Source organism: Salvelinus fontinalis, chromosome 13, assembly GCF_029448725.1.
Source record: "Salvelinus fontinalis isolate EN_2023a chromosome 13, ASM2944872v1, whole genome shotgun sequence".
Taxonomy (NCBI): Eukaryota; Metazoa; Chordata; class Actinopteri; order Salmoniformes; family Salmonidae; genus Salvelinus; species Salvelinus fontinalis.
Window position 1 is genome coordinate 30,736,051 of NC_074677.1, and position 25,830 is coordinate 30,761,880.

Below are 25,830 nucleotides of genomic sequence, written 5' to 3' on the forward strand. Positions count from 1 at the left end.
ATTTCCAGCCAACTTAGAAGCAAATACTTACGAATGTATTGTTACAAATCAACTTGCAAGGTTGCTAGCCAACTAGCCTGCTAACGTCAGCCATACCAGTCTGCTAACGTTACGTTAGCACTACGAGTCAACCAGTTGATATCAACACCTACAGTAGCTTACAACTACATTAAAGTAAATCAACGTTTTGGAAACACATATAGTGAGCGAGCATTGTGCCTCTTCCTGTCCAATGATGTCTACACATTTTACACCTCTACTCACGTTGGTTGAGCACCTTCTACTTCTTTCCAGCAAGCTAGTCAACCAGCTAACGTTAGCGAACTAGTTATTAGCCTAGACAACCACCACGGTTATGGTCGCTAAGCTAGAGCCCACCTACTGGACCCCAACTACTGGACCCCAGCTAGAACACAAATAACAAAACTAGGACTGTCCCCGACCCCCAAAAATATTGGTTGCCCGAAAGTTGTCTGTTCTTTCAACCAATCGATTGCCCAAATTAGTTTTGTTTTTTTACATGCATTTTTCCATATACACTGCTCAAAAAAATAAAGGGAACACTTAAACAACACAATGTAACTCCAAGTGAATCACACTTCTGTGAAATCAAACTGTCCACTTAGGAAGCAACACTGATTGACAATAAATTTCACATGCTGTTGTGCAAATGGAATAGACAAAAGGTGGAAATTATAGGCAATTAGCAAGACACTCCCAATAAAGGAGTGATTCTGCAGGTGGTGACCACAGACCACTTCTCAGTTCCTATGCTTCCTGGCTGATGTTTTGGTCACTTTTGAATGCTGGCGGTGCTCTCACTCTAGTGGTAGCATGAGACGGAGTCTACAACCCACACAAGTGGCTCAGGTAGTGCAGTTCATCCAGGATGGCACATCAATGCGAGCTGTGGCAAAAAGGTTTGCTGTGTCTGTCAGCGTAGTGTCCAGAGCATGGAGGCGCTACCAGGAGACAGGCCAGTACATCAGGAGACGTGGAGGAGGCCGTAGGAGGGCAACAACCTAGCAGCAGGACCGCTACCTCCGCCTTTGTGCAAGGAGGTGGACTGCCAGCGCCCTGCAAAATGACCTCCAGCAGGCCACAAATGTGCATGTTGCTTCCTAAGTGGACAGTTTGATTTCACAGAAGTGTGATTCACATGGAGTTACATTGTGTTGTTTAAGTGTTCCCTTTATTTTTTTGAGCAGTGTATATACACACACACTACGTGTTTTAGTAAAATCAACTATATGCATTGAGCTTGTCTGATGCGTTAAGCTTATGTTTGATGCCTCAAGAGGGCGCCAGAGATCTAGATAACCGGCTTTTTCATGGCTGTTTTGGAGCAGTGGCTTCTTCCTTGCTGAGCGGCCTTTCAGGTTATGTTGATATAGGACTCGTTTCACTATGAATATATATACTTTTATACCTGTTCCCTCCAGCATCTTCACAAGGTCCTTTGCTGTTGTTCTGCGATTGATTTGCACTTTTCGCACCAAAGTATGTTCATCTCAAGGAGACAGAACGAGTCTCCTTCCTGAGCGGTATGGCGACTGCGTGGTCCCATGGTGTTTATACTTGCGTACTATTGTTTGTACAGATGAACGTGATACCTTCAGGCGTTTGGAAATTGCTCCCAAGGATGAACCAGACTTGTGGAGGTCTACAATTTTTTTTCTGAGGTCTTGGCTGATTTCTTATGATTTTCCTATGATGTCAAGCAAAGAGGCACCGAGTTTGAAGGTAGGCCTTGAAATACATCCACAGGTACACCTCCAATTGACTCAAATGATGTCAATTAGCCTATCAGAAGCTTCTAACGCCATGAGATAATTTTCTGGAATTTTCCAAGCTGTTTAAAGGCACAGTCAACTTAGTGTATGTAAACTTCTGACCAAATACACCTCTGCTGTTTTCAACCAAGATCTCAGCAATCACCTCCTCATTGCCTGCATCCGTAATGGGTCTGCGCTCACACGACCACCCCTCATCACTGTCAAACGCTCCCTAAAACACTTCAGCGAGCAGGCCTTCCTAATCGACCTGGCCCGGGTATCCTGGAAGGATATTGACCTCATCCCGTCAATAGAGGATGCCTGGTTATTCTTTAAAAAGTGCCTTCCTCACCATCTTAAATAAGAATGCCCCATTCAAAAATTGAACCAGGAACAGATATAGCCCTTGGTTCACTCAAAACCTGACTGCCCTTGACCAGCACAAAAACATCCTGTGGCGTACTGCATTAGCATCGAATAGCCCCCGTGATATGTAACTTTTCAGGGAAGTTAGGAACTAATATACACAGGCAGTTAGGAAAGCTAAGGCTAGCTTTTCAAACAGAAATTTGCATCCTGTAGCACAAACTCAAAACAGTTCTGGGACACTGTAAAGTCCATGGAGAATAAGAGCACCTCCTCCCAGCTGCCCACTGCACTGAGGCTAGGAAACATTGTCACCACCGATAAATCCACTATAATTGAGAATTTCAATAAGCATTTTTCTACAGCTGGCCATGCTTTCCCCCTGGCTCCCCCAGTCAACTGCCCTACACCCCCCACTGCAACTCGCCCAAGCCTCCCCCATTTCTCCTTCACCCAAATCCAGATAGCTGATGTTCTGGAAGACCTGCTAAATCTGGACCCCTACAAATCAGCCGGGTTAGACAATCTGGACCCTCTCTAAAATTATCTGCCGAAATTGTTGCAACCCCTATTACTAGCCTGTTCAACCTCTCTTTCGTATCGTCTGAGATTCCCAAAGACTGGAAAGCTGCCGCGATCATCCCCCTCTTCCAGATGAGCTTCAATGCCATACAACTCTCCTTCCGTTGCCTCCAACTGCTCTTAAATGCAAGTAAAACTAAATGCATGCTCTTCAACCGATCGCTGCCTGCACCTGCCCACCCATCCAGCATCACTACTCTGGACGGTTCTGACTTAGAATATGTGAACAACTACAAATACCTAGGTGTCTGGCTAGACTGTAAACTCTCCTTCCAGACTCACATTAAGCATCTCCAATCCAAAATTAGAATCAGCTTCTTATTTCGCAACAAAGCATCCTTCACTCATGCTGCCAAACATACCCTTGTAAAACTGACCATCCTACCGATCCTCGACTTCGGCGATGTCATCTACAAAATAGCCTTCAACACTCTACTCAACAAATTGGATGCAGTCTATCACAGTGCCATCTGTTTTGTCACAAAACTCCCATATACTAACCACCACTGCGACCTGTACGCTCACGTTGGCTGGCCCTCGCTTCATACTCGTCGCCAAACCCACTGGCTCCAGGTCATCTACAAGTCTCGGCTAGGTAAAGCCCTGCCTTATCTCAGCTCACTGGTCACCATAGCAGCACCCACCCGTAGCACGTGCTCCAGCAGGTATATCTCACTGTTCACCCCCAAAGCAAATTCCTCCTTTGCTTCCTGTCCTCTGCTGCCAATGACTGGAATGAACTCCAAAAATCACTGCAGCTGGAGACTCATATCTCCCTCAATAGCTTTAAGCACCAGCTGTCAAAGCAGCTCACAGATCACTGCACCTGTACATAGCCCATCTGTAAATAGCCCATCCAACTACCTCATCCCCATACTGTATTTATTTATCTTGCTCCTTTGCACCCAAGTATCTCTACTTGCACATTCATCTTCTGCACATCTATCACTCCAGTGTTTAATTGGTATATTGTAATTACTTCACCACCATGGCCTATTTATTGCCTTACCTCCCTTATCTTGCCTCATTTGCACACACTGTATATAGACTTTTTTTCTACTGTATTATTGACTGTATGTTTGTTTATTCCATGTTTAACTGTGTTGTTGTATGTGTCAAACTGCTTTGCTTTATTTTGGCCAGGTCGCAGTTGTAATTGAGAACTTGTTCTCAACTAGCCTACCTGGTTAAATAAAGGTGAAAAAAAAGAAGAAAAGGTAACCACATCGGGACTACAACTATGTTACGTCTTTGACCACACTGTGTTGTTACATTGCTAAGTAAAAACTCATGCTTCTACATCTGCATTGGTTGCTGTCTGGGGTTTTAGGCTGGGTTTCTGAATAAACACTTGTTGAGACATCTGCATCTGTAAAATGGGCTTTATAAATACATTTGATATGATGCTTTCTACCCTTTAAAGACGTAGGACAAGGAATTATTATTGAAGGTGGAACAGGGTCTGATTGTGTTGAAAGAAAACAATATTGATTAAAAATCTGTTCATGGGTAGTTCAGAGCCACACAGGGTTGAGGTAGGACCATATTCCAATCAATGAAGGAATTTGCTGATTAACGTATGGACTCTGTATCAACATTGGGCCAACAACTATGCACAAAACACAAAACTAAGTGTGGCCACATCAGATTTAAATCCCAATGTGGGAGTAATAAGAGAGACCGGTGGACAGATTGATGAGACGAGAGCAAGTTAGTATTTTAGGAGACACTCTGGCATGACACCACAGCTCACTCCCTGATGGACTTTTATCAAATCTCTTCAGGCCCCTGGGTGAAGGATTCTCATTTAGAGCTTCATCTCTGAAAGTCTAACTCCGGAAAATGTGTAAAGCAGTCTCAGGCAGCAGGGAGGGAACATTTATTACTAACCTGTCAGACATTAGGCTGTCTGCACTCATTGGTGCATGCAGATCTCCCCCCTGCATTTGTAATTGGTATTATAATCAAAGAAAGACCTAAAAGACTTTCCGGGAATTATTATAATATTTTTTTTAAAGCTAAATATAAGAGGGTTTATAGATAATATTGGGAAGGTTATGAGACTAGATAGTGAACACATCTGAAAATCATTGAGTTTAAATTGATACAGCTCATTATATAAAATTCGTATCCATCTGGACAGCAAAACAATATACAAAACGAGAATCTGTTCCTTGGTCGGACAAGCAAAGTAATAAACAATACTTAATTTACTGTGCTTAAAAAAAACTTAAGAGATGGGCTTTTGGGTATCTATTGAAAGACAGTCATGAGACAACATTAAATAGTAGCTTCGTTTCAGGTACCAAATAGATGTGATAACTGAGCACATAAAGCACCACCAGGTCCATTGAAAACAGGCTGTCAAGGGGTGGGATGGATACCTCTTCCCTACACCAGTGCCGAGGCATCGATTGGATGATTAATCGCTGCATCCACACACCTGCATTTGCATATGCTTGCTATGCGAGGTATCCCCAAGTGAGACTGAGAAAAGAATGGACATGACAGCTGCCATCCTGAACCTGTGGACAGCCTCCTGAAATGGATGACAACAGCTGCTTTCCAGGCATCTCTGACTCAGTCGGATATAACCATTCCAAGGGGAGCAGAGAAACACTTTGGATTGGCCATCACTGGGCTGCTGCCAAATTCTCTGCAAAGCTGACTTTTAAAATGGCAACAAAGAGCGGTTATCCCTTCCAACTTCAACTTCTGATGTAGAGTCCGGGCATTGTGGCTTTCTTGGCATGACATCACAGTAATACACTTCTCTTGGGTGGAAGTGAATCGAGCAAAATGTCATCTGTCCGAAGTGAGGGCTTTGTTTGATAAATCTTGGTCTTACGAGATCTCTATTTAAAAGCATGGGAGTGGGGGTCCATCTGCTCCCATTGGTGTTTTAATCAGATTCACTCAAATGTCAGTGAGCTAAGTGAGCTAACAGGCCTCAGTAGGGCCAGTATCAAAATGTTCATGTTTGTGCACTGGTCTGTGTGACGATGATAAGGGTCTCCAAAGCCTAACAGATTTGTATATGAAATATTCTTTACACGACTGCACCGTGCAACATATTGGGAAGCACTTCACGTGAAGTACATAAAATCAACAAAGTATATGTATAAAATCATCAACCAACTTCAAACACATGGCTACTGAAATAACTCCATGGTAAGCATTAGCATTTTAGTTTGTTTGAAGTCACCTCAGTTGACAGAAGCACATAGATTATGTCCATGACAGGATTCAATGCCAATGTTATCGCTGGGACAAAGCCTACATGAGAGAGGCCGTTAAATGAACTGTTACAATCTATTGCTTTGAAAGTCAACCTCCTCCTTTCAAGACACCAAAGCTCTTTTGTAAGAAATCTTTCAAATCCCTTGCTTCTGAAGACCAGCAGAGTCTGCAGCAGTTGAGTTCATAAGAGTCTTATCCCCTTGAAGATAGTTTAAGGGGGCTGGAGGGGTGAGAAGAATTTAAGCAGTCTCCCGCTACTAACAAAAAATAACAGGGTTGTTCCATCAATTTGGTGCCTTTTGAGAAGTGCAACTCCGTCAAAAAAACATTTGATTTCACCTAATTTTAATATTCTGTCTAAGAGCACATTGACATTTATGAAAAATAGGTTCTCATCAAGAGGTTAAATACAAAAATGACTATAGTATGTGCCTATTAAGTGCCAAATAAAGTAAAAAGGTTGACGATTTCTTTAATCAGCCATAAATCCCCTCGTGACCGGGGAATGGAAGTTTGTGTGCAACAGAGAATGGCAATTGAATGCAAGCTTCAAATGTTTTTCTCTTGTTAAAACAATTCTAGCCTGTCTATGGGTAATAGGGTTGACATGTTATGCTCAACCCGCTCAGTTTCCCCACCTCAAAACACCAGAAAATTGACAAAAATAGTGGTAGGCCTGATCACCAACAACGATGAGACAGCCTATAGTGAGGTCAGAGACCTGACCGTGTGGTGCAAGGACAACAACCTCTCCCTCAACATGATTAAGACAAAAGGAGATGATTGTGGAGTACAGGAAAAGGAGGACCGAGCACGCCCCCATTCTCATCGATGGGGCTATAGTGGAGCAGGTTAAGAGCTTCAAGTTCCTTGGCAGCCACATCACCAACAAACTAACATGGTCCAAGTACACCAAGACAGTTGTGAAGCGGGCACGACAAAACCTATTCCCCTCAGGAGACTGAAAAGATTTGGCATGGGTCCTCAGATCCTCAAAAGGTTCTACAGCTGCACCATCGAGAGCATCCTAACGGGTTGCATCCCTGCCTGGTATGGCAACTGCAAGTCACTAAAGAGGGTAGTGCGTATGGCCTAGTATATCACCGGGGTCAAGCTTCCTGCCATCCAGAACCTATATACCAGGCGGTGTCAGAGGAAGGCCCTAAAAATGGTCAAACACTCCAGCCACCCTTGTCATAGACTGTTCTCTCTGCTCCCGCATGGCAAGCAGTATCGGAGCACCAAGTCTACGTCCAAGAGGCTTCTAAACAGCTTACTCCTGAACAGCTAATCAAATGGCTACCCAGACTATTTGCATTGCCCCCCCACCCTCTTCTACACTGCTGCTACTCTGTTATTATTTATACATAGTCACGTTAACTCTACCGACATGTACATAATTACCTCGACACCGGTGCCCCCGCACATTGACTCTACCGGTACCCCCTATATATAGCCTCGCTACTGTCATTTACTGCTGCTCTTTAATAATTTATTATTATCTCTTACTTTTTGGGTGATTTTCTTAAAACTGCATTGTTGGTTTAGGGCTTATAAGTAAGCATTTCACTGTAAGATCTACACCTGTTGTATGCGGCACATGTGACAAATTAAATTTGATTTGAAAAATAGTAGAACTAGCTCATCTGCTTTTATACTATGATGTTCAATGTTTCTTTTGAAAACATTTTTAAAGGAATATCATATTAAAACGAAAGTTCAGTTCACATTACATGATTCACTAATCATATGAAATAAATAATAATCTTCAGAAATAATTAGCGCTTTACAATAGTGAAAACTTGGGAGACATTTTGGGGTAAAAACCTTCCTAGAAGTCAGAGGGTGCTGAAGTCTTTATTCATACAAAAAAATGCATTCATTGAATTCTCCATGTGGACTAAATTAAAGGCAACTTAATTTAATATAACAGGCTTTTAAAATTCAATATTGGTTAAATATCAAAATGCTTAAGTAGAAATTGTGTATGGAGATTTCTTTCAAAATGTTTAATATATATGAGCAGTAAATCACAAACAAAAGATGTGTTTTGAAAATACAGAATGCTACTTTTTTCCAGATTAACACTGCACATTTGCAAACAACTCCCTTTCCTAGACCCTATCCTCCTATCCTTTCCTCCTTCCCTCGCTCATTTACATTTATGTCATTTAGCAGATGATCTTATCCAGAGCGACTTACAGTAAGTAGTGTGTGCATACATTTTCATACTGGTCCCCTGTGGGAATCAAAACCCACAACCCTGGCGTTGCAAGCTCCACGCTCTACCAACTGAGCCAGATGGGAGATCCCTTTCCTCATTTCCTAGCTCCCTTTCCTTCTTTCCATTCATAACTCACAGGAAAGAGAGCAAGGAAAGGAAGCTTGGAAAGCAGTAAAGGGATCTAAGAAAGGGCTGGTAAAGGAAGCTTGGGAAAGAAAAGTAATAAGGAAAGGATAAGAAGAAAGATCTAGGAAAGCTAAAGAGGTGAAGAAAGGAAGGAACAGATCAAGGAAATTAAGATAGGAAAGGAGGAAAAGAAAGGGAGATGGAAAGGATAGGAGGAAAGGGAAATAGGAAAACAAAGGAGGGGAGAATGGGAAGGGGGCAATGAAAGTACGCTAGGAAAGGAGGAAACAGAACTAGGAAAGGAGGGGAGGAAACCATGTAAGGAAAGGGAGCAAGGTATGGAGGAAAGAAGCTAGGATAAAATATAAGGAAAGGAGTTGGGATTAAAGAGCTAGGAAAGCAAGAGGGGAAAAAAGGAAAGGGATCAAGGAAAGGAAGCTAGGATAGGAGGAAATTAATATAGGAAATGAGAAAAGGAAGCAAGCATACCAAAAGCATGAATTTCTAAAAGTAATTGTGATACATAAAATTTTATCTAATGACACTTTAGGATGTCCTGTATTTTATATCTGCACAAAATGACCATTAAAACACAACTCATAAGTATATGAGGCCACTCACAAATATGTGGAGCAACTTACGTAAGACAAGTCACAGATGTGTAAAATGCAGGTCACAAATGTAATCCGTAGTATCACAAATGTTGTCACACTCACAAAAACATATGTGACCACTTGTGCTTGTAAAGCAACAAATCTGTTTGTAAAACGTTCTGTGTTAATCTGAAAAAACCTGTCTTGCATTAATTTGCTAATCATTTGGTTTTGTTAACAATGACTGATTTGTTTTCGGATCATGACATGCAGTGCGTTTGGAAAGTATACAAACCCCTTGACTTTTTCCACATGTTGGTATGCTACAGCCTTATTCTAAAAGTGATTAAGATTAAAACAGGTTTTTACAATTTTTTGCTCATTTATAAAAAATTTAAAAATAAATATCAGATTTACGCAAGTATTTAGACCCTTATCTCAGTACTTTGTTGAACCACTTTTGGCAGCATCAAGTTTTCTTGCTTATGATGTTACAAGCTTGCCACACCTGTATTTGGGGAGTTTCTCCCATTCTTCTCTGCAGATCCTCTCAAGCTCTGTCAGGGTGGATGGGGAGCGTTGCTGAATAGCTATTTTCATCTCTCCAGAGATGGTCGATCGGGTTCAAGTCCAGGCTCTGGCTGGGCCACTCAAGGACATTCAGAGACTTGTCCCGAAGCCACTCCTGTGTTGTCTTGGCTGTGTGCTTAGGGTCGTTGTTCTGTTGAAACGTGAACCTTCACCCCAGTCAGAGGTCCTGAGCGCCCTGGAGCAGGTTTACATCAAGGATCTCTCGTACTTTGCTCCGTTCATCTTTCCCTTGATCCTGACTAGTCTCCCAGTCCCTGAGCTGAAAAACATCCCCACAGCATGATGCTGCCACCACCATGCTTCATGGTAGGGATGGTGCCAGGTTTCCTCCCGACATGAAGCTTGGCATTCAGGCCAAAGCGTTCAATCTTGGTTTCATCAGACCAGAGAATCTTGTTTCTCATGGTCCGATAGTCCTTTAAGTGCCTTTTGGCAAACACCAAGCGGGCTGTCATGGGCCTTTTACTGAGGAGTGGCTTCCGTCTGGCCACTCTACCATAAAGGCCTGATAGGTGGAGTGCTGCAGAGATGGTTTTCCTTCTGGAAGGTTCTTCCATCTCCACAGAGGAACTCTAGAGCTCTGTCAGAGTGACCATCGAGTTCTTGGTCACCTCCCTGACCAACGCAAATATCCCCCGATTGCTCAGTTTGGATTGCTCAGTTTGGCCAGGCGGCCAGCTCTAAGAAGAGTCTTGGTGGTTCCACTGTTCTTGGGGACCATCAATGCTGCAGAGATTTTTCTGTCAATTCCGTCAATCTCATGGCTTGGTTTTTGCTTTAATGTGCACTGCCAACTGTGGGACCTTATATAGACAGGTGTGTGCCTTTCCAAATCATGTCTATCAATTGAATGTACCACAGTTGGACTACAATCAAGTTGCAGAAACATCTCAAGGATGATCAATGGAAACAGGATGCACCGGAGCTCAATTTTGAGTCTCATAGCAAAGGGTCTGAATACTAATGTGAATAAGGTATTTCAGTTTTGTATTTTTAAGCCTGTTTTCGTTTTGTCATTATATGGTATTGTGTGTAGATTGATGAGGGGAAAAAAATCATTTAATCAAATGTAGGATAATGCTTTAACGTAACAAAACATGGAAAAAGTCAAGGGGACTGAATACATTCCGAATGCATTGTAGGTTTGAAAAACTATGGGCATATTCACAAAAAAACATTTTGTTTGTGACTCACTACTCATATATATTAAAGATTTTGAAACCTATGAAACCTTTGTCCATTATATGGCACATTTCTCATGGAATGACCCAACAACGCTAGGGAAGAGAGACTAGCAATGTGACTTGTCAAAGAAACAATCCTCAATGGATGGCGACGGGTCATTCTACATGGAAGGAACAGATTTATAATTCATTTTGTGGACCAAGGTTGAGCTCAATTTAATTTGAAATTAAATCAGTTTTTGGAGGTGAACTAAAATGACAATTCAAAAGTGTGTTGGTAGATAGGTTTCCAACAAATTGGTGACAGATTTTCCTGAATAACAAACATCTAGTTAGCGATATAATCTTTGGATGATATTATATTGATATTTGACTCCAGATATCAAGGTGTTAAAATAAAAATAACACTACTGTAGGTAGCGCTAGTCGGCTGTGCCTGCGCCAAAACTCTGCTATTTTTCATCCTAGAGCTTAGCTTGTCCTCCAACTTCTTTTTAAATAGTGAGCCAACGTGTTTTCAGAACTTATTTCCCTGACTGATCAAATCTAATTTTCAAACGCTCTTGTTGCTCTGCAGCAGACATACCCTGAGTGTACAAAACATGACAGACTGACCAGATGAAAGCTATGATCCCATATAAATACACTTCAATCAGAGTAGAAGAAGGGGAGTAGACAGTTTAAAGAAGGATTTTAAATTGTGAGAATCGCAATACATATATCAGCACCTAAGTATTGCGATAACGTATCATAAGGTCCCTGGGAATTCCCAGCCCGTTTAAATGGGTTTCATCCCAATTGGGCAGTTAAATAACAAAATGTGCCCACACTGGTCTTGGCACGCATGCACTAGCCAACAGCTCACAGTACAGTGCGAGTAGGCTACCTACAGTTGAAGTCGGAAGTTTACGTACACTTAGGATGGAGTCATTAAAACTAGTTTTTCAACCACTCCACAAATTTCTTGTTAACAAACTATAGTTTTGGCAAGTCGGTTAGGACATCTACTTGGTGCATGACAAGTAATTTTTCCAACAATTGTTTACAGACAGAGTATTTCACTTATAATAAACTGTATCACAGTTCCAGTGGGTCAGAAGTTTACATACACGAAGTTGACTGTACCTTTAAACATATTGGGAAATTACAGAAAATGTCATGGCTTTAGAAGCTTCTGATAGGCTAATTGACATAATTTGAGTCAATTGGAGGTATACCTGTGGATGTATTTCAATGCCCACCTTCAAACTCAGTGCCTCTTTGCTTGACATCATGGGATAATCAAAAGAAATCAAAAATTGTAGACCTTCACAAGTCTGGTTCATCCTTGGGAGCAATTTCCAAATGCCTGAAGGTACCGCATTCATCTGTAGAAACAATAATACGCAAGTATAAACACCATGGGACCACGCTGCCATAATACCACTCAGGAAGGAGACGCGTTCTGTCTCCTAGAGATGAACGTACTTTGGTAAGAAAAGTGCAAATCAATCCCAGAACAGCAAAGGACCTTGTGAAGATGCTAGAGGAAACAGGTACAAAAGTATCTATATCCACAGTAAAACAAGTCCTATATCGACATAACCTGAAAGGCTGCTCAGCAAGGAAGAAGCCACTGCTCCAAAACCGCCATAAAAAAGCCAGACTACGGTTTGCAATTGCACATGGGGACAAAGATCGTACTTTTTGGAGAAATGTCCTCTGGGCGGATGAAACAAAAATAGAACTGTTTGGTCATAATGACCATTGTTATGTTTGGAGGAAAAAGGGGTATGCTTGCAAGCCAAAGAACACCATCCCAACCGTGAAGCACGGGGTGGCAGCATCATGTTGTGGGGTGCTTTGCTGCAGGAGGGACTGATGCACTTCACAAAATTGATAGCATCATGAGGGAGGAAAATTATGTGGATATGTTGAAGCAACATCTCAAGACATCAGTCAGGAAGTTAAAGCTTGGTCGCAAATGGGTCTTCCAAATGGACAATGACACCAAGCAAAGTTGTGGCAAAATGGCTTAAGAACAACAAAGTCAAGGTATTGGAGTGGTCATCACAAAGCCCTGACCTTAATCCTATAGAAAATTTGTGGGCAGAACTGAAAAAGCGTGTTCGAGCATGGAGCCCTACAAACCTGACTCAGTTCACCAGCTCTGTCAGGAGGAATGGGCCAAAATTCACCCAACTTATTGTAGGAAGCTTGTGGAAGGCTACCCAAAACGTTTGACCCAGGTTAAACAATTTAAAGGCAATGCTACCAAATACTAATTGAGTGGATGTAAACTTCTGACCCACTGGGAATGTGATGAAGGAAATAAAAGCTGAAATAAATCATTCTCTTTACTATTATTCTGACATTTCACATTCTTAAAATAAAGTGGTGATCCTAACTGACCTAAAACAGGGAATTTTTACTGGGATTAAATGTCAGGAAATGTGAAAAACTGAGTTTTAATGTATTTGGCCAAGGTGTATGTAAACTTCCGACTTCAACTCTATATGAGATAATTATTATTTGTCAAACAGCAGTCAAGTGTGGATCATCATGTCACCAGAATAAGACCCTCAATATTTATTGGAAAGGAACATCAGGCTCATCACCATGCACTTTCACCACCCTGTGAAGATGATCATAACTAATGTGTAGCCTAATAAACTGCGTTTCCACCGCCATTTATCGCATTATTAATTTTACAAACAAAAAAAGATCACTTTGTCTAGTGTATTTTGTTTTGTCAACATTTAAGTTTACATACAAATTAGCTCTTTCTATTAGGCCTGTTGTGATTTATATTCATCTGACATGTACCTTACTCCCATAAAAAGGTTGGCTGGAAACCTGGTGAGTGTGACATTTATTTTTAACTCTTAAAGTGGAATTTAAACTCCCTTCAATTGACTAAATTTAAATGGAGTTGACTCCCAATGCTATTGTGGACATTAAAGATTCTGATTGTAGTTATGACAATGTCAGAGGCCGTTTCTAGACTTGACAGTACATGCAGCTTTTGTATTCTGATAACGGAGTTCTGATCATAGAATTCCGAACATGTCATTCGTCCACATGGTGTCCGTTCCCGCGCTATATTCAAATGCCAGTATCTATTGATAATAACAATAATAACAACAGCTGATGGCAGTAGCTAACTACTGTAGCTAAGTAGCCAGCTAACCTCTGTTGCTAGCCAGCAAGGTAACAAGCAACGCTAAAGGGATTGCAAACGAGCATTTTTTAAAAAGCTTTATTTAACTAGGCAAGTCAGTTAATAACGTCTTATTTACAATGACGGCCTACCCCGGCAAAACCCTAACCAGGACGACGCTGGGAAAATTGTGCGACGCCCTATAACTCTTGCCAAACATAATTTTTTCCCCTTCTAAACATTAACTAGCATTTATGAGGGCAGCAAACGCGTTCCCCACACTCTAGGAATGTATTTCATCCAACATTATAATGAAAAGGTGCCCCTATGTCCAAAAACACACTATTTTTGGAGACTTGTGGGAGGAGTGCTGATGATGTCGTCCACTGTATGTGCTTTCGGTAGCCTGATTGCGTACAGACTGAGGAGAAATCTGCACACAACGCATCCCTGGCCACCTCCTGAAGTGGTCAGACAGATATGAACACAATCAGACCACAAAGCAACATTTGTGCGTTGAGACTCATCTTTTCAATGCGAGCTTCGTATTCTGATAGCAGAAGTCGCATGTAATTGTCAAGTGTAGACACGACTAGAGACAGTAGGGTTTGAGTGAGGACTCATCAGGACTTTTACCAACATAGAGCCTATAAATTAAATATGTTACGAAAATAAAATCAGATAGGTGTCACTTGGAACGTAATCTCTCGTGGACAAACCCATTTAACATAACCGGTATCTTTGAATCTGTCAGACTGCGGGATGCGACAACTAACAATTAACTTTGTTCCGGTGCACAGATTTCTTGTCACTGATCATTTGGACAAAACACGACTTTGCAGGTGTTCGCATCTTTCGAATTTCAGAAGGGGACATTTGGCCCATAGACTTGCTCGTAACTTGCAAAAAGAGGACAGGTAGAACTACCTCTTGCTTCCGCTCCTCGTTTTAGGATCTTTACTAACATGTCTCCCCCTAGAACTTAAACATCTGAAGCAATTACACAAGATTTTACTTTTGTGCTTCTGGAATTAATGGGAACCAGAAAAAATAAATTGCTTCACTTTCAGTTGGGTAAATAAATGAGTTAATGGCTTCCACCTCAAGCTGTGACAAGTCCTTCATTTACTTTCAGTTAACAGTGAGATTAATTATTGTTTGGACACAGGAAAACAAGCTGCAGATATGAATGCAGCAGAGCTTCTCTGTGCCTGGTTGGGCCTCAGTGACAGACTGGATGGCACAGGTAGCTGATACCAAACACGATTCATTCTGCATCAATCCTCTGGATTCAACATATTCCTGTGAGAAAACATGAGCCCAGTCATTTGTCAGAGTCAGATCTTACATAAAAAGGTGTATAATATCCTTAAGTTATCCAACTACTGAGCATTGTGCCTAAATAATCAATAATAGCACCCTTAGAAACAAGATGGTGTATCTTATATGTTTTTTAAATCCTGCCCAGAGAACATCTAAATGAAATATGTAAGAACTGAAAAAACTAAGGGACCACACAACTACATAAAACTTCAAATGACATTTTTTTTAACTCCCTCAACGGCATGGTAGAAGGCACTAATTGTTGTTAACATTCTATATCTGACCCAAGATATTCCCAATTCCCTCCAAATCCTTAACAAACCTAAAAAGCAATAACGCCGCCAACAATTTGATCTGCTTTAGCCTGTATAAGTCTGGCCTGCTGCCTTATTGAGGCCACCATTGTTGCGCTCACAGGCTTCAGGAACAGTGTTAGGGATGATAAATTAGAGGACGGTGGAGAGTTGAAGGCCCTTTGCCCAGTGGAGACAGCCTGTAATACTCAAATTGTCTCTGTGTGCGAGTGGGAGGACGGCAGCGGGAGAAGTGTCCGGCATGGCGGAGCATGGGTCAATACACACAGCCCCCATTTATACCAGGAAGAACCGGCCTGGTTTAACGTACAGCTGGTAAAACATGAGATCAGACTTGGAATGGAGAAGAAAGCTACTTTTAAAAAATTGCCTGATTTAAAGAAAGATGGGAAATGTGGCTTCTGAACCCAATGAAAGGGAGGATAACTGGAAAATGTCAATAAATGTCTGATTTAACCAATAGGAGGTTTTCATGTGGGGGAGACTCCACTGAGTCGAAAAATAGTCCCATACATCATGCCGCATTCAGATGTTGCATATTCCTCCTGTCCAGTTATCTGGTGGATTTGTCTCCCACGTCTCTGGCAAGGCCAAATAGGAGGGCTAAAAAGAGCAAGAGACGTGAGGTAGGCTATACACCAGAGTAACAGGAGGCAACAGAAGACTTGAGCTACCGGAAGCAGGATTAGAGATATGCTGCCCTAACACCTACAGAGTATCTATCGCCGTAAACCAACATTAATGCAATGGCATCGGGTGTGTTGATTGACACAGAGGGAGAGAAAGCGAGAAGGAGAGAAATGAAGAGAGCTTGGTAATCCTTCTGAGGATGAACACAGTTTTAATTTCACATTACGCAAGACGAATCCAGCAGGCGAGCAGACTGACGGGCTGAGAAGAGGGGGATTTAATATTACAATGAGAGGAAGAGGGGCACTCTTCTCTGCTGAAGACACCCCGGATGCTTTGTGACAGGGGTTTTACATAAGACAAGGCACTTCTCTCTCATCCTCCCTTGTAGGTGGCATAAGTGGAGCTGTGACTCAGCTGGAGATACTCTCTAAAGCGTTTGGCATTTGTCTGCAGAAAAACATGTCCCCTTTTGTGAAGATATAACAATTCACATAACTCACTAGAGGGGCTGACATTGAAGACAATGTAAAGTACTTTACCATTGTGCTCAACCCATTCTCTCAATGTATTCTGTTCCAATCTGAAAGCTAAGTGCTACATCGGCGACAGGGGACTCAGCATTCCATGTCTGACATACAGTAGGGTGAAGAGGAGAGAATGTTCTTCTGCCTTTGTTACAAAGACCTTTAAAGACTGCCTCCCCTGTTGGAGCTAGACTGGAGTTCAATTGCACCCTCCTGACAGATATATAACTAAACAGCCAAGGTTGAATGTAGCGTGAGTGAAGAGGAGCTAGTGCCTGGAATCAAAACCATTCACGTTGTGATGGATATGCTTTTCAGGGTGGGAGAGAAGAAATTGTGCTGTAAAATGGAGGAGGGGGAGACTTACCTCAGTGTGCTGCTTGCTGGCTTCTCTTCTGGCAGCCTTCTCCTTCAGTCTCTTCTCCTGTGAGAAAGGAGAGAATGAGTTAAGAGCAATGTCAATCTTACCAGACTTTGGTGTCATATAGAGCAGTTTAATCCATGCCTTTCAGGGCAAGTTGTTTTTTGGTGAAATGGATGTAATTCCTTTGATTGTCAGAGCTTCCATGAGAGGATATGCTTTAACTTTTATGTTCCATGTAGCTTTTCATTTTATGATGAGTTACATTCTCTGATAAATTGGCCATGGGTCAGAGGAGAGAGTGAGCGAGAGGATGGAAAGAGAACAGAGCGACAGAGGAGTGGTTAGACAGGTAGCAATCAGAGTATCGAGAGGTAGTCACGTCCTTCAGGTAGGAAACCAAACACTAAACAAGCTGACATGCAAAACACAGTTCAAAATAAAGCAAACCTCTGCCATCATTAGGCCAAAACGGCACTTTTCAGGGAGAACAACTGATCACAGTGAACAACTTGACACTGGAGTGAAACCCCCCACTGGAGGGGGAAATAAGGATAGTGTGTTAAAACAGAAGCCTAATTAGATGCGTGGGGAGACTGCTTTAGGAAATTCAGAAGCTGATTCATGTGTTTTTCATTTCTGCTCCAAATGTCACCCTGTGAAAACCACAGTTTGCATTATGTGTGTGTGGTGGAATGGGGGGGACAGCCGATGTCCTCCAGCCATCCCTCTTCATTTGTCCCTGATATAGGGCCCTATAAAATATGTTACATTTTTCGTCTTATTACGTTAAGTTTTCCCCCTAAATTCTGTTTTTTCCAAGACTTCTGAAATGTCAATTTTTTCAGGTTTTTGCTCTCTGACACTTTTTTTTTATAACAAAAACCAAATTATGTCCAATGCTTAAACTACATCAGGAGACCATTTGAGGTCTGAAAAAAATGTATGAAAATATTGATTTTGGTGTGTAGCTAAGTACATACCTAGCAGGAGGCTGTTATTTAGCTGTGCTTCTGTAGAGCACGTGGTGGTAGATTTTTCTAAACAAATATCCTCGATTGACGCAAATAATCATATCATTCTGCAAGGTAAGCATAGGTTACTTTGTAATTAACTAATTGAGTTTTTTGGGGAAATCCTTTCCATCTACCAGATGTGTTTTCATTAGAATCCTCACTAACGGCTACACAAATTGGAAGACACGCGTACAGTGCACACACACACTGAAGCTAAATTCTCGTGCCATTGCCTCTTCAGAAAGTTGCAGGAAATACAAGTCACTGATGCATTTTGTTAATGTCTTTTGATGAAAATGTATTAATTTGCCCAAGTTTAATACATTTAGTTGATTCCCAAAATGTTTTAATATTGCTGAATTCCGTTATGCCGTCTGCGTTCTCCGCACACGCAGATTTTATATAGGCCCCGACAATATGGGAGGAGAGCTTGCTCCTGGCTCTAATTGGTTTTCAGGCAGACTAGATATGAGCGGTGGGGGAAAGGTGTCTTGGGGGTGTCTAAAGCATTTTACAGAGCTAGCGAGGAGCACTAGGCCATGACTAGGGTTGCAAAGGTTCGTAAACTTTCCGGTAAATTAACCAACATTTTCAGGGACATTTTCCATAGGAATTTGGGGAATTTTGCTTAAATTCATTAAAAAAAGAAAGCTTATAACAGTGATTTTTTTTTGTGGGATACACATAAGGCAATTCTAGGTCTTGTGGCATATTTTGGTTAAACTATCCCCAATTCAATGGAATTGCAACCCTCTGCATGTACAGTACATTCTTCCATCAAACGTACAGCTGATTCTCAAGATCTTGCACACTAATGAGATACTATTGAGCCCACACTACCACACTGTCTGAGCCAAGGACTACATGCTTTCTGGTTTTGATTACAATACTGGGTGGGGTGAATATATTTTATATGACATAAAAGATTTTTTTGTTAACTAGTAAATAGTAGCCTACAGCAAAGTGTGTTTTAAATCATTTCTAACTTGTTAACAATTTCTGCTAGTTAGTTTTTGCTACCATGTGGGTTTTAGCTTGCTTGAGCCTGCTATCTGAGGAGCGTTAATTCACCTGTTTCCATACATGTTTCATTTTAAAACATTTATCTTACAAAGGAGTTGTTTAATCTAACTGCTTAACTATTTATCTGTACATTGAATTGTATTTGTTGTTTTTTTACTATTTATTTTCTAATCTTTATAGGATAATGCCAAGGGCACCATCTGATGTGTGGAGACATTTCACTGCAGCTAATGTAGAAGGAAAAGCTGTGTACATTTGCAAATACTGTGCCAAATCATATGTGAAGAATGCAACTACCCTGAAATTTCCATCCCTAACTACAACATTTTCTGACAAGATAGAACTGCCAAAGGGGGCAGTGTTACAATCTACAGAGAGATAGCCTGCAGAGTTCTGTCTTACTATCCAGGTCTGTACCCAAACAATTCGAGCTTCTACTTTTAAAAATCCACCTTTCCAGAAACAAGTCTCTCACCGTTGCAGCTTGCTATAGACCACCCTCTGCCCCCAGCTGTGCCCTGGACACCATATGTGAATTGATTGCCCCCCATCTATCTTCTGAGCTCGTGCTGCTAGGTGACCTAAACTGGGACATGCTTAACACCCCAGCCATCCTACAATCTAAGCTTGATGCCCTCAATCTCACACAAATTATCAATGAACCCACCAGGTACAACCCCAAATCCGTAAACATGGGCACCCTCATAGATATCCTCCTAACCAACTTGCCCTCCAAATACACCTCCGCTGTTTTCAACCAAGATCTCAGGAATCACTGCCTCTTTGCCTGCATCCGTAATGGGTCTGCGCTCAAACGACCACCCCTCATCACTGTCAAACGCTCCCTAAAACACTTCAGCGAGCAGGCCTTTCTAATCAACCTGGCCCGGGTATCCTGGAAGGATATTGACCTCATCCCGTCAGTAGAGGATGCCTGGTTATTCTTTAAAAGTGCCTTCCTCACCATCTTAAATAAGCATGCTCCATTCTAAAAATGTAGAACCAGGAACAGATATAGCCCTTGGTTCACTCCAGACCTGACTGCCCTTGACCAGCACAAAAACATCCTGTGGCGTACTGCATTAGCATCGAATAGCCCCCGTGATATGCAACTTTTCAGGGAAGTTAAGAACCAATATACACAGGCAGTTAGGAAAGCTAAGGCTAGCTTTTTCAAACAGAAATTTGTATCCTGTAGCACAAACTCAAAAAAGTTCTGGGACAGTGTAAAGTCCATGGAGAATAAGAGCACCTCCTCCCAGCTGCCCACTGCACCGAGGCTAGGAAACATTGTCACCACCGATAAATCCACTATAATTGAGAATTTCAATAAGCATTTTTCTACAGCTGGCCATGCTTTCCACCTGGCTACCTCAACTCTGATCAACAGCCCTGCACCCCCCTCAGCAACTCGCCCAAGCCTCCCCCATTTCTCCTTCACCCAAATCCAGATAGCTGATGTTCTGAAAGACCTGCTAAATCTGGACCCCTACAAATCAGCCGGGTTAGATAATCTGGACCCTCTCTAAAATGATCTGCCGAAATTGTTACAACCCCTATTACTAGCCTGTTCAACCTCTCTTTCGTATCCTCTGAGATTCCCAAAGACTGGAAAGCTGCCGCGGTCATCCCCCTCTTCAAAGGGGGAGACACTCTAGACCCAAACTGCTACAGACCTATATATATCCTACCCTGCCTTTCTAAGGTCTTCGAAAGCCAAGTTAACCAACAGATTACCGACCATTTCAAATCCCACCGTACCTTCTCCGCTATGCAATCTGGTTTCAGAGCTGGTCATGGGTGCACCTCAGCCACGCTCAAGGTCCTAAACGATATCATAACCACCATCGATAAGAGACATTACTGTGCAGCCGTATTCATCGACCTGGCCAAGGCTTTCGACTCTGTCAATCATCACATTCTTATTGGCAGACTAAACAGCCAAGTTTTCTCAAATGATTGCCTCGCCTAGTTCACCAACTACTTCTCTGATAGAGTTCAGTGTGTCAAATCGGAGGGCCTGTTGTCCGGACCTCTGGCAGTCTCTATGGGGGTGCCACAGGGTTCAATTCTCGGGCCGACTCTCTTCTGTGTATACATCAATGATGTCGCTCTTGCTGCTGGTGATTCTCTGATCTACCTCTACGCAGACGACACCATTCTGTATACTTCTGGCCCTTCTTTGGGATAGGGGGCAGCATTTTCAGTTTTGGATGAATAGCGTGCCCAGAGTGAACTGCCTCCTACTCAGTCCCAGATGCTAATATATGCATAGTATTATTAATATTGGATAGAAAACACTCGGAAGTTTCTAAAACTATTTGAATGATGTCTGTGAGTATAACAGAACTCAGATGGCAGGCAAAAACCTGAGAAAAAATCCAAACAGGAACTGGGAAATCTGACATTTGTAGTTTTTGAACTCAGCCCCTATCGAATTCACAGTGGGATATGGGTTATGTTGCACTTCCTAAGGCTTCCACTAGATGTCAACCGTCTTTAGAACGTTGTTTCAGGCTTCTCATGTGAAGGGGGGCCGGATGGGAGCTGTTTGACTAAGGGGTCTGCCAGCAGCCTCGTTCTCAGTCATGCGCATTTCACATGAGAGGTAGCTCTCGTTCCATTGCTTTTCTACACACAATGGAATTCTAAGGTTGGAATATTATTGAACATTTATGATAAAAACATCCTAAAGATTGATTCTATACTTAGTTTGACAAGTTTCTTCGACCTGTAATATAACTTTTTGAACATTTTGTCCAACTGGACCTGAACGCTCTTTTGGATTTAGTAGAAAGAGGAGGAAGGGAAGCGTACACAATAGTACATTTTGGTAGATAGAAGGTGAAGATGACCAATTTACCCCTTTGGTAAAATGGGTAAATTGGTCATCAAAAAGAAAGGAGGACCAAGGCACTCTTCATATAATTAATTTGTTTACCAAACGCCCTAACAAAATAAGCTATTTTGACATAAATGGACATAAATGATGGACATTATCGAACAAAACAAACATTTATTGTGGAACTGCGATTCCTGGGAGTGCATTCTGATGAAGATCATCAAAGGTAAGTGAATATTTACAATGCTATTATGACTAATGTTGACTGCGCAACATGGCAAATATTTATTTTGGCTGGTTTGGGCTCTGAGCGCTGTTCTCAGATTATGCTTTTTCCGTAAAGTTAAAAAAAAATCTGAGACAGCGGTTGCATTAAGGAGAAGTGTATCTAAAGTTCCATGCATAACACTTGAATTTTCATCAACATTTATAATTAGTATTTCTGTGAATTCATGTGGCTCTCTGCAAAATCATAACATGTTTTTGAACTACTGAACATAACACACTAATGTAAAATGAGATTTTTGGATATAAATATACACTATCGAACAAAACATACATGTATTGTGTAACATGAAGTCTTATGAGTGTCATCTGATGAAGATCATCAAAGGTTAGTGATACATTTTATCTTTATTTGTGCTTTTTGTGACTCCTCTCTTTGGCGGGAAAAATGGCTGGGATTTTCTGTGACTTGGTGGTGACCTAACATAATCATTTGTGGAGCTTTCGCTGTAAAGCATTTTTGAAATCAGACACTGTGGCTGGATTAACGAGGATTTTATCTTTAAAATGGTGCCTAATACTTGCGTGTTTGAGAAATTTAATTTATGAGATTTCTGTTGATTTGTATTTGGCGCCCTGCAATTTCATTGACTGTTGGCGAGGGGTTCTGCTTGCGGAACGGGGTTGCCATACAACTCAACTTCCGTGGACTCCAACTGCTCTTAAACGCAAGTAAAACTAAATGCATGCTATGTAACCGATCGCTGCCCGCACCTGCCCGCCCGTCCAGCATCACTACTCTGGACGGTTCTGACTTAGAATATGTGGACAACTACAAATACCTAGGTGTCTGGCTAGACTGTAAACTCTCCTTCCAGACTCACATTAAGCATCTCCAATCCAAAATTAAATCTAGAATTGGCTTCCTATTTCAGAACAACGCATCCTTCACTCATGCTGCCAAACATACCCTCTTAAAACTGACCATCCTACCGATCCTCGACTTCGGCGATGTCATTTACAAAATAGCCTCCAACACTCTACTCAACAAATTGGATGCAGTCTATCACAGTGCGATCCGTTTTGTCACCAAAGCCCCATATACTACTCACCACTGCGACCTGTACGCTCTTGTTGGCTGGCCCTCGCTTCATACTCGTCGCCAAACCCACTGGCTCCAGGTCATCTACAAGTCTCTGCTAGGTAAAGCCCCGCCTTATCTCAGCTCACTGGTCACCATAGCAGCACCCACCCGTAGCACACGCTCCAGCAGGTATATCTCACTGGTCACCCCCAAAGCCAATTCCTCCTTTGGCCACCTTTCCTTCCGGTTGTCTGCTGTCAATGACTGGAACGAACTGCAAAACTCACTGAAGCTGGAGACACATATACAGTGGGGCAAAAAAGTATTTAGTCAGCCACCAATTGTGCAAGTTCTCCCACTTAAAAAGATGTGAGAGGCCTGTAATTTTCATCATAGGTACACTTCCAATATGACAGACAAAAATGAGAACAAAAAATCCAGAAAACCACATTGTAGGATTTTTAATGAATTTATTTGCAAATTATGGTGGAAAATAAGTATTTGGTCACCTACAAACAAGCAAGATTTCTGGCTCTCACAGACCTGTAACTTCTTCTTTAAGAGGCTCCTCTGTCCTCCATTCGTTACCTGTATTAATGGCACCTGTTTGAACTTGTTATCAGTATAAAAGACACCTGTCCACAACCTCAAACAGTCACACTCCAAACTCCACTATGGCCAAGACCAAAGAGCTGTCAAAGGACACCAGAAACAAACTTGTAGACCTGCACCAGGCTGGGAAGACTGAATCTGCAATAGGTAAGCAGCTTGGTTTGAAGAAATCATCTGTGGGAGCAATTATTAGGAAATGGAAGACATACAAGACCACTGATAATTTCCCTCGACCTGGGGCTCCACGCAAGATCTCACCCCGTGGGGTCAAAATGATCACAAGAACGGTGAGCAAAAATCCCAGAACCACACGGGGGGACCTAGTGAATGACCTGCAGAGAGCTGGGACCAAAGTAACAAAGCCTACCAACAGTAACAAACTACGCCGCCAGGGACTCAAATCCTGCAGTGCCAGACGTGTCCCCATGCTTAAGCCAGTACATGTCCAGGCCCGTCTGAATTTTGCTAGAGAGTATTTGGATTATCCAGAAGAAGATAGGGGGAATGTTATATGGTCAAATGAAACCAAAATATAACTTTTTGGTAAAAACTCAACTCGTCGTGTTTGGAGGACAAAGAATGCTGAGTTGCATCCAAAGAACACCATACCTACTGTGAAGCATGGGGGTGGAAACATCATGCTTTGGGGCTGTTTTTCTGCAAAGGGACCAGGACGACTGATCCGTGTAAAGGAAAGATGAATGGGGCCATGTATCGTGAGATTTTGAGTGAAAACCTCCTTCCATCAGCAAAGGCATTGAAGATGAAACGTGGCTGGGTCTTTCAGCATGACAATGATCCCAAACACACCGCCCGGGCAACGAAGGAATGGCTTCGTAAGAAGCATTTCAAGGTCCTGGAGTGGCCTAGCCAGTCTCCAGATCTCAACCCCATAGAAAATCTTTGGAGGGAGTTGAAAGTCCGTGTTGCCCAGCAACAGCCCCAAAACATCACTGCTCTAGAGGAGATCTGCATGGAGGAATGGGACAAAATACCAGCAACAGTGTGTGAAAACCTTATGAAGACTTACGTTTGACCTCTGTCATTGCCAACAAAGGGTATATAACAAAGTATTGAGATAAACTTTTGTTATTGACCAAATACTTATTTTCCACCATAATTTGCAAATAAATTCATTAAAAATCATACAATGTGATTTTCTGGATTTTTTTCCCCTCATTTTGTTGAAGTGTACCTATGATGAAAATTACAGGCCTCTCTCATCTTTTTAAGTGGGAGAACTTGCACAATTGGTGGCTGACTAAATACTTTTTTGCCCCACTGTATCGCTCACTAGCTTTAAGCACCAGCTGTCAGAGCAGCTCACAGATCACTGCACCTGTACATAGCTCATGTGTAAATAGCCCACCCAACTACCTCATCCTCATCCTCATCCTGTATTTATTTATTTATCTTGCTCCTTTGCACCCCAGTATCTTTACTTGCATATTAATATTCTGCACATCTATCATTCCAGTGTTTAATTGCTATATTGTAATTACTTTGCCACCATGGCCTATTTATTGCCTTACCTCCCTTATCCTACCTCATTTGCACACACTGTTAATATACATTTTCTACTGTATTATTGACTGTATGTTTGTTTATTCCATGTGTAATTCTGTGTTGATGTATGTGTCAAACTGCTTCGCTTTATCTTGGCCAGGTCGCAGTTGTAAATGAGAACTTGTTCTCAACTAGCCTACCTGGTTAAATAAAGGTGAAATAAAATGTTAATAAAACAAAGATGCAGAATCCTCTGGCCAAGTGCATAAAGTTCCCTCAGAGCTCACATCAAGCAACCTTTGACAAAAGTCCCTCTACTTCTATTCGAGGTGAAAATTATGAATCAGACACCTTATCGATAACAACAGCTCATGGTCCTCCTGGAATCAGAAGTGTTTTTGACTCAATGGAGGAAGATAGTCAGAGAAATGCTGATGAATGTCTTGCTGGAGCTGTGGATGCAACTGGTTCACCTCTGATGCTCACAGGCAATGTGTATTGGAAGAGATTTCTGAAAGTTCTTCGCCCAGCATACACCCTTCCAACC

At 41.9% G+C, this 25,830-nt stretch overlaps 1 protein-coding gene across 1 annotated transcript in view; it reads right to left on the bottom strand.

The window, feature by feature from the left end:
* Positions 1–25,830, bottom strand: part of LOC129868431 (probable ATP-dependent RNA helicase DDX10) — a 69,841-nt gene that overhangs the window by 35,566 nt on the left and 8,445 nt on the right. Inside the window, exon 2 of the mRNA XM_055942396.1 lies at positions 16,982–17,038. Within this exon, the coding sequence (XP_055798371.1) occupies positions 16,982–17,038 (57 nt within the window). The remainder of the gene's footprint in view (positions 1–16,981; positions 17,039–25,830) is intronic.